The 9749-nt window shown below is 53.9% G+C and overlaps 1 protein-coding gene and 1 pseudogene across 1 annotated transcript; both read left to right on the forward strand.

The window, feature by feature from the left end:
• Positions 1–1741: 1741 nt before the first annotated feature.
• Positions 1742–2673, forward strand: LOC147340985 (melanoma-associated antigen 8-like; annotated as a pseudogene).
• Positions 2674–7091: 4418 nt separating this feature from the next.
• Positions 7092–8733, forward strand: LOC147340986 (heat shock transcription factor, X-linked member 3-like). The gene is made up of 2 exons (XM_086389401.1): positions 7092–7633; positions 8026–8733. Exons 1-2 carry the CDS (start codon positions 7154–7156, stop codon positions 8617–8619), a joined length of 1074 nt encoding a protein of 357 aa, XP_086245527.1. The 5' UTR covers positions 7092–7153; the 3' UTR covers positions 8620–8733.
• Positions 8734–9749: the final 1016 nt, after the last annotated feature.

Consider the following 9749-nt stretch of genomic DNA (forward strand, 5'->3'; position numbering starts at 1 on the left):
ATCCACCCTGGGAGACACTTGGGTGAGAAGAGCACACTGGGCCTTTCCTGACTTCCTGACATCTGGGTCTCAGAGAGACTGGGGCCCTGGCGGGATTAGCTGGGGTTCAGATGTGGAGAGGACAGAGCCCAGGTCCTAGCGGGAGTCAAGGTGAGGACCCTGAGGAAGGACTGTGGAGAGCCAGACCCCAGAACTCAGAGGACCCTGGCAGTCCTTGGGTAGGACAACCTCGCGCAGCATTTCCTGACATCTGGGTCTCAGAGAGACTGCCTACCTGGTAATTGGGACGGGGCCAGATATTTGGAGAGGAGAGAATCCCAGGTGCTGCCTGGGGACAAGGTAATGACCTGAGGGAGGACTGAAGGGACCCCAAGGGAAGACCGACGGAACTCAGAGATCCCCGCCCCTGTCATCCACCCTGGGAGACCCTTGGGTGAGAAGAGCTCACTGGGCCTTTCCTGACTTCCTGACATCCGGGTCTGAGAGACTGGGGCCCTAGTATGAGGAGCCAGGCCTCACGTGTGGAGAGGACAGAGCCCAGGTCCTAGCGGGAGTCAAGGTGAGGACCCTGAGGGAGGACTATAGCCAGACTCCAGAACACAGGGGACCCTGGTATTCCCCAGGCAGGACGACCTCGTACAGCATTTCCTGACATCCAGGTCTCAGAGAGACTGGGGACCTCGTGAGAGTGGTAGGGCCTCAAAATGGTGAAGGGGAGAATCCTGTATCCTTCCTGGAGTCCAGGCTCCATGTGAGGAAGGACTGAGGCTGTTAGACCCCAAGGCAGGGAGGGGTCCTGGCCCTTGTGGTGGGTCTTGGAGGCCCCAGAGTGGGGTGAGCAGTTTATCAGTTCTGGCTTAGGAGCCTCGGGAGGTGAGGTGTTAGGGCGGAGGGTGGAGGCGTCAGATCCACAGAGGTTGGACTCCCAAGACCCCGAGGCAGGACTGAGCAGACTCCCATCTCTGAGGGGAGTCTTAGGAGGCCAGGCCAGACATGAGGAGGAGGTGATGGCCAAGCATTTCCCCAGCCTACGACCTGTGGGAGGCCCTGGGAAGGTGCAGCCACATTGGGGCCCCTCAGTGCTTTCTGTAAAGACTCAGGTCTTGTTCTGAGTTACCTTGCAAGTCCCCATAGGGGCGGGTCCAGGCCGTGCCAGGGGAAAGGAGGCATTACAAGAGAGCCCCAAGAGGACCACCCACCCTGTGGGTGGTGGCCTGTGGGGGCCTCACAGTGTCCACCCCTCCTACCAACACAGAAGGCCCAAGTCTGTGCCACAATCTACCCCTGAGGTGCCCCTCCATTTCTCTCACAGGGGCTCCAAGAACCAGGAGGCAAAGGCAGATGTCTGAGGCCCGAGTCCACAGGTCAGAGAACAGAAGAGGTCCAGGCTGTTCCCAGAGTCAAGGTGAGTTGGTTCCCCTGAGTGTGTACCAGGGACTCCCCATCCCAGAACAGAGGGGACCCCACAAGGCCCTAATCCTCCACATGTCAACCATGCAACCTCAAGCTGTCTGGAGAGACACCCAACGTCCTCCTTTGGGTAGCCAGGAGTCAGGCTGCTGAGGAGGAGCTTCTCTATGAGGGCCAAGAGCACCCTTCAAGAGGAGACCTGTAAGTGGCCCAAGTCAGACCACCCAGGGTGGGTTTCTCAGCAGAGGTCGCTCACAGCCCCCTTCTCCCGCAGGCCCAGGGTCCCCATCTGTAACCCTTCCTCATTCCTGTCTGCAGTTCAACCCCAGTCATCATGCTTGGGATGCATGAGCTCTGTCAGCCTGAGAGAGTCTTTCATGATCCAAGAAAGGATGAGGGTCTGATGGAGACACAATTCTTTTGGGGTGAGGTGGAGGAGGAAGAGTTGGAGGAGGTGGTGGATCAGGTGGAAGAGGGAAATGCAGCTTCCTCCTCCTCCTCTCTCCTGGTCCAGGGCATCCTGGAGGAGGTGGCTGCAGCTGCAATAGACAGTCTCCCCCAGAGCCCTCTGGGTGTCTGCCCCTCTCCCACTGCCATGGCTGCCACTCTGGGGAGCCAATATGAAGACTATGGACTCATCAAGCAAGATGAAGTGGCAAGCACCTTTCATGATCCGGAAGATCCCAGATCTTCACTCCAAGATGCACTACAGGTGAAGAATGAGCTGGGCAATTCCTACTTAGCAGGTATCTTGCCAAGGAGCCAATCACAAAAGCAGGATTGCTGAATAGTGTCCTCAAAGATTACCAGGACCACTTCCTGGTGGTCTTCCATCAAACCTCAGAGTACCTGCAGTGGGTCTTTGGTTTGGAGGTGAAGGAGGTGAACCCCAGTGAGCACACCTATATTCTGATCCCCATCCTGGGCCTCAGCCTCAATGAGATGCTGAGGGATGGGCAGAGGTTGCCCATGGCTGGCCTCCTGGTGGTGATCCTGTGCCTGATCACTGTGGAGGATGACTGTGCCCCTGAGGAAGAGATCTGGGGAGCACTCAGAAAGATGGGGGTGTGTCCTGATAGGGAGCACTTTATGCTAAGGTCAGGGAGCTGCTGACACAAGTGTAGGTGCAGGAGAGATACCTACCTGGAATACCGGCAGGTGTCTGATGGTGACCCTCCTTGCTACGAGTTCCTGTGGGGTCCCCGGGCCTATGCAGAGACCAGCAAGTTGAAAGTCCTGGAGTATATGGACAGAGTCGGGTGAAGGTGTCCAAGCTCCTTCTAAGCCCTCTGCAGAGGCTGTGAGGGAGGAGGAAGGGGGACTCTTAGCCAGAGAAGCAGCCAGGCTCCTTCCAGGCCCATGTCCAACAGCTTGTCCTGGAGGGCAGAAAAGGAGGCTGATCCTTCCCTCTGTGACTGAAGAAGGAGTGGTCAGCCTTCTCAGCAGTGAGGGTCTGGGCCCGTTGGGGGAACCCGGTGTGCAGCATCTTTGTGTTCTTGTTGTCTACAATGACATGGAGACTCATCTCTGTTTTCTTTAGGAATTTCTCAAATGTTATTCCTTTTTATAGAAGACAATGCATTCCAGTATCTATGTCCCTGATGTTGATCACACTGTGCTTGTACTCATCCAGTTCAAGAACAAGAGTTTTCCTGTTTTGTAAAAGAGATTGGGAACACTTCCATTTTATTTCGTGGTCCTGAACAAGATAACATGGAATTAGAATTAGAATGATTTTGGAAATGTGAATTTATTTAGCAGTGATATAGTTGGTGGAAGAATTAGAAAATAAAAAGTGATAGTGGTGAATTCTTGCTTCATATACTTTTTCTGTGTCATTTTGTACAGCTAAGCAATCTTGGTTTATTTGGATTTGCCTGGGTTATAAATGGAAGTAGCAATTAATCTGAGTCAAGCAGCCCCCTCCTCAATGGCTCATTTAATCTGAAGACCTTTATGGGGCCTCTGCTCCGTAAAAGGCCCTGTGTTAGCAGTTCAGGCACTGGGAGAAGCAGGACACCCCCACAGCTAGAGCGATGGTCTAGGAGCCACAGTCACATGAGGTGCATTGTGAGAGTGAGGGGAAACAGGACATTACTGTAAGGTGTCCTTTTGGATCTTGCATAAGCCCCAGAGAGATCTCTTTCTGGGACAGGACGGAAGGGGTCCTGGATCTTGTCAGATTGCTGCTGACCACAGGGACAGTGTAGGTGTTTTCTACCCCATATCTGCTAAGAATCCTGCAGAACTCCTGTCACACTCCCTTGAAGTGATGCCCAGAAACCCATCCTCTCCTGGTCCTAAGGACACAGAACTCAAGGTGTTAACTAGCTTTTAATTATCTTCATTGTAATTGGGCATTGTAATCAAAGACTCAACATTTATTGGTGATGCAATGATGAAAAAAAGGGTTTGAATGGAAGGCCAGCTGGGACACAGGCAAAGAGTGGTTCTTGCTTCTATTTCCTGGACCAGCTTGGGTCCTGTTGGAACAGTGCTCCGCACCCAAATTTCACAGGTCTTCTAACTGGAAATGGGCCTTTCTGGGTAGCCCATACAATGAAGAATCTGCTTGCATTGTGGGAGACCTGGGTTCAATCCCTGGGTCAGGAAGATTCCCTTGGAGAAGGACATGGCAACTCACTCAAATATTCTTTTCTGGAGAAGTCCATGGACAGAGGAGCCTGGAAAGCTACAATAAATTGAGTTGCAGAGTCCGACATGACTGAGTGAGTGACACTATGGTCCACTATAGTCTAACTAGAAAAGTTTCTCAGTTTTATTTATGAAACATCTTGTTTGGCTAATTAGGAATTCCATATCCTATTGAGGTGCATATTCTCTGACCTGCCTTGGACAACAAAGCAGCCAACCCCATTCAGTGGAGAACAGAGGAGTGACTGGGGGCAACAGTGTGAGAAATTCCTGCCCTGTCATAACAGGGCCAACAGCTGCCAGGCCCTGCGAGCTCTGTCTCATCCCTCACATGCATCCTGCAGCCCAACACACGGGGCTCCTCACACCCACTCGCCTCCCAGATGAAGAACTGAGGCCACGGGGCTTGGGCATCTTCCCAAGACCACTTGCCAGTGAGGGCCAGGATGGGCTCAGAACCTTGGTCTCAATTCCTCTGGAGCCCCCACCCTTCCCACCCACCCCAGGCTGTGGCCCAACCTTCCGACTTCTCATGCTTTCCTCTTCTCAGTGTTACATGATGCCTCTGAGGTGACAAAAAGCAGGCCCATGGAAGGAGGGGTATGAGGCGAATCAGAAGCACTATTGGGCTTCTCTGTGCTTTGCTGAGAACTGACTCTGCCGGGGGCTGGTGTCTCTGTCCAGTCCCAGTGCCTCCAGCCTGAGGGTGGCACCCTGTCCCTGCTGCTGCCATGGGGCCTCCTGCCCAATGGAACCTGCCAGGTTGACCAGCTCCTCATTGAGCAGGAAGGAGGGAGGGCCTGACTGTATGGCCCCAGTGCCCACTGGGATAAGGTCCCTACAGGAGCCCCCTCCAATATGGGAGGGAAGGGAACACAAGCAGACCCCTGAGGCTCCAGGTCTTCCCAGCCACAGTGAGGGAGGGGAGCAGCTGGAGGGCCTCTGGGCTGGGGACACCAGGGCAGGGACGCCAAGTGCATGGGCATGAGAGAGAGGCTGTGAAAGGCAGGCCTTGGATGTCATGAGGGCTTGTGTGTGTACAACACAAGTGTCCCAAGCCACGGCTGACAAAGACCCCCTCAGTGCCACATAAACCCACTGCCAGGGCCTGGTGGTGCCTGGAGGAGGGGGACCAGAAAAGGCGGCCTCTTCATGACCCAGGGGGCGAGGAGGGACTCCAAGCATGGAAGGGGCAAGAAAGGCCACATAGTCAGGCTGCTCACAGATGTCATGACCTTCCATCCCATTTGAAGGAGTCACCAGGGGCCCCCACCAACATTCACAGCCTCCAGAGTCATGTCCCAGTCAGACTAACTGACCAGAAGGAAACCTTTGTCAACCTGCTTAGAAGCAGAAAGGCCACGGGGAAGCCCAAGTCGAAGCCTGGAGCTCATCCAGGCCACAAGTCCTTAGTCAGCAAGGGCCCTGGGATAGCTTTTTCCACACCCTCTTAGCTCTCCCCTTTCAGACACCAGGGACTGGCCCTCACACGGGTCAAATGACCTTGCTACTGGCAGAACTGGGACACAATGCCCTAGAGTCCTCAAAGTCCACCTTTCCAAGGTGCCAGTCTATTTCCTAAATGGTGATTTTCAAGAACAGTGGCCCACAAATCCCAGAGAAGATGCATCTCCAAACCCATTCCTCTACTGTTCATGTGCAGTGAAGACCAATGATTGCCACTTGGGTTTCATCCAGTCCCACACCCGGACTCTCATCCTTTTTCAAATACAGGTAGACGGGGGCTTCCTTTGGTCACACATCTAGCTCAACAAGTCAGACATGCCCCTGGGAGTGAATGTGTGTAAAGGAGGGCCCTTGAAAAGTGCCTAACCCATAAGCCAACAAAATCATTCGATGGACCTGCCATTTGGGTAAAGGAGAACAGGTCCACAGTGGTGGTTGGGACAGGGGCAGGGGTGGAGAAGATCAGAGCTGGCCTCGAAGAGAACCAGTGAAGTGCTTGTTTTCAACAGAACAGGCTGTGCCTTGAGCCCCCAATCAAGTATTTCAAAGGGAAGGTACAGCCAGAACTGGAGGTAGCAGAAGCCCAACCACCCCATTGACAAAAGGAAACAGGGCTTTTGAAGAAGCCTCCAGGGAGGCTGAATCCAAGGATCTGGGAAGGGGAGGGGGAAAGCACACACAGGTGTTCACAAAGTGAAGGCTCTAGGGCCACCAGAGCGGTGTTTATGGGAAACATTGGAAACTGAAGGCAACAGCCTGTGATCTGCAGCGGGATGCCATCTGGTGGTGGGCAGAGCTTGGGAGACTGCAAGCTCAGTGGAGCACCTGGCTTTGCCCTCCCACACAGGCTCCTGGGGAGTCTGTGTCTCAGGTGCTTGGGAACAGTCAAGTGGAATATGAGGTTGCTCCCACTGTGCTTGAGCACAGCCCTACTCTGGGGAGAACTCAACCTTGGGGGCGGTGGTGGCAGGACAGCAGGACTCTGACTTTGGGACCATCTGAGTGGGACTGACCAACCAGTAGCACTAGCCAGAAGACCACAAAGCCAGAAGAGGGGGGAGGATGGGGAGCATCAACTCAGGCAAGGCCAATCAGCCCCCTATGGACCCCATCTTCTGGGACGGATAGTCACCAGGGGCCCATCTGTCCCCTGGGGTCTCTCTTGGTGTTAGTAGACCCGGGACTCGCCAGGGCCTGGCCTTTCAGCAGAAACCAGTCACAGGCCTGCACATTGTTAGTGAGGGGAGTGGAGCCAGGGGCATATTTGTCAACCCATCCAGGGCCTGGCCCCCTGAAACAAGGGGCCTGGCAGCAGATGGGAGCCTTTGCAGGCAACCTGAAACAAACTTTTCTGTACTTTCAGATAAGAGACAAGCTGGGGATCCCATCTCCATCCCCATGCCCCCTCCCCCACACTGGGCCAGGGCTGACTCTACACATCACCTCTGTGACATCATGAAACAGTTAAGGAAGCAGGCCACTTAATTGGCTGCCTGTCCCATGACCCAGATTCTAGAATCTCCAGAGAGTATTTATGGGACACCTCGACCCTGGTCTGAGGCCCGTTTGCCCTGAGCATTCACTGCTTGGGTAGATAATGTTCCTGAGCTAGACTGGCTCCATGGATAGTCATAGTTCCCACAAGGCAGTGCTGCTGGCCCCATCAACTGATGGGGAGCCCACAGCAGGGGACCCCCATGATTCCACCCCAGATCCAAACGTGGATTCAGGGAAGGCTTTGGAGAAGCAGGGTGACCAACCCAAGAGCCCAGATCTAGGTCTGCATGACAATCTGCTCCCACAGGGCCCGAACCCAGAAATGGCCAACAAAGAAGAGAACAACACTGTCCTTGGGCTGTCCTTTCCCAGGAAGCTCTGGAGGATCGTGGAGGATGCGACCTTCACCTCTGTGCACTGGAACAACAAGGGAGACACAGTGGTCATCGAGGCAGATCTCTTCCAGATGGAGGTCCTCCAGCACAGAGGTGTGGACCAGATCTTCGAGACAGACAGCATAAAGAGCTTCATCCGTGAACTGAACCTGTACGGGTTCAGGAAAATCCGCCCTTCAGGTTGCTGTGCAGGGAAGAAGAAGATGATGGTAACATAGAAAGACCTTCTGGGGAGACTAGATTAGATGAGCTGAGTGCTGGACAGGTTTCATTTCCCAGGAGAACATTGTTCTCATGATAGGATGGGTAAAGAAAGAGGAGAATGTGCAGGGTTTGTCGTGTTCCACCACCCCCCCTTAAGATCCACAGGGGTGATTCCAGACCCTGAGGGGCCATTTGATGTCAGGGAGGGCCAGTAACAACTTAAGCGAGGACAGCCCCGGAGGAGCTCTAGGGAGTGACATGCTAGGGCCACATAACCTGCCAGAATGAAGAGACCTTGTCTCCATACTTAGGCATGGCCTGAGTGGTTGTGAGGAGGAGGGCGATGAGGAACGGCTCTTCTCCCCTCTCATGACTAAAATGATTTGTTTCCTTTCAGATCTATCACAACTCCAATTTTCAGAGAGACAAACCTCTCCTCCTGCAGAATATACAGAGGAAAGGTGACCCCAGAACAACTTCTCAGCCTGCCACCGGAACAACAGCAACCCCAAAGAGAAAGAAGCGAGTGGTGGCAACCACATACTCTCCTCAACTCCACCACAATGAGTTCACCAAAGAGGGTGGCAACAAAGTCCAGGAGGGAATGCCAACTGCTCACAGAACCCTCAGCCAGTGCTCATTTGTGTTCTCTGACTTTGGGTCTATGGGAAGTGTAGCCAGGCAGGCTGGGGGAAACCATCTCCCCAGTGAGCAGGGCAGCCCCAGTGGAAAGGGCACATCCAGCAATGCCACATCTGTGCCCCCAGCTACTGCTGGAAGGGACAGCCCAGGGGAACTGCCTGAGAGTGCCCTGGTGTACCCAGATTATGAATCGGTGATGACTTTGTACAACACCTGTTACTCCATCCTGATGGCGGGCCTTTTAGTCATGGCCCCAGACGAGGCCCCTGAGTCAGAGGAGGAGCAGGGAGATTCCTCAGATTATAAGTGTGCCCTCTGTGAGCAGGTCAAGAACAAGCCCAATCCCTGAGCTGCCAGATTCCTAGGGATACTCAAAAGCACTCTCTTGTAATCAAAAATAGATTTCTGGCTCTATTAAAGTAAAGCAAAACTCCACTGGAGTAAATAAACAATCAAGGGAGAACTGCGAATCTGTGTTCTTTCTATCTGTCCATTGTATTCACACATAGCACAGGGTGAGCCAGATCAGGCTGGAAACCCTTGCCCCAGACAGGCTTCAGTCCAGTCCCCATGGTCCCCTTTCATCTGAAACAGTAGTATTTCACAGGCTCATCCAAGGGTCTGACCCATGAGCCGAGTGCTGAGGCAAGCTCAGGACAGACTGGTCCCTGGGCCTTGCGTGCCGCTCAGCAGACGACCCAGCTGGGCTCCTGACCTTGGGGGCTGTCACCTTCCATGCACCCTGCAGCAGAAAGGGCTCCTCCTGGGTCCGCCAACAATGCCACAAGTTTCTGATCAACAGCTGAACATCCCAGCTCCCGATCCAGGGCCCCCTCCCCACTCTCGGCCAAGAGGCTGACTGGAAAGCAGGGTCACCCAAACCGCCAAGCGCCTTGCAAACACATTACCCCAAAATCAAAGACAAGTACAAAGTTTCCTCAGGTGAACACCAGCCCTTGTCGCTCTGCCCTCACAGCTGTATTTAGGAGCCTGTCTTTGGACATGAGGCAACCAGGCCCTGCATCCAACACACACACTTTGAGAGCCAAGGGACACTTTACAGTAGGGCAAGGGTCACATGCAAGGAAACATCACAGCCCACTTCTGGGCCTGCGGGCCTCTCTGCCTGCCAACGCACAGCATCGCCCCCAGCCTTCCCCCATCACCCCCTGGACACTGTTCCAACATCAGGGAGTTTGGACCAGAACAGAGAGGGAAAAACACTGATAAGTTTTTTAACAACACATTTCTTTCAACGACCCAGACCCAGCAGGGCCATAACAAGTGGCAATGTCATCATTTCATAAAGGTCAAAGTCCCGGAGTCTCTAGCTGAGTCCAGAGCAGCATTGTGTGAGGGGAGTCCCTGCCCCTGGCCCCGCACCAAGTGGGCACCACAGTGCGGGGCCAATTCAGACAAAACCAGATGGGTAAGTCCAGAGAGCAGTGGTGACTGCATGGTGTCACCATGTGCTGGTCT

Source organism: Bos grunniens, chromosome X, assembly GCF_055505025.1.
Source record: "Bos grunniens cultivar Pamir isolate PY7600 chromosome X, Bosgru_T2T1.0, whole genome shotgun sequence".
Lineage (NCBI taxonomy): Eukaryota > Metazoa > Chordata > Mammalia > Artiodactyla > Bovidae > Bos > Bos grunniens.

Bases quoted from the DNA above. Each gene is read 5' to 3' on its own strand.
- LOC147340986 (XM_086389401.1), top strand. From the start codon at position 7,154: ATGGATAGTCATAGTTCCCACAAGGCAGTGCTGCTGGCCCCATCAACT. The intron at 7,634-8,025 runs GTAACATAGAAA...GTTTCCTTTCAG, and splicing joins CAGGGAAGAAGAAGATGATG to ATCTATCACAACTCCAATTT.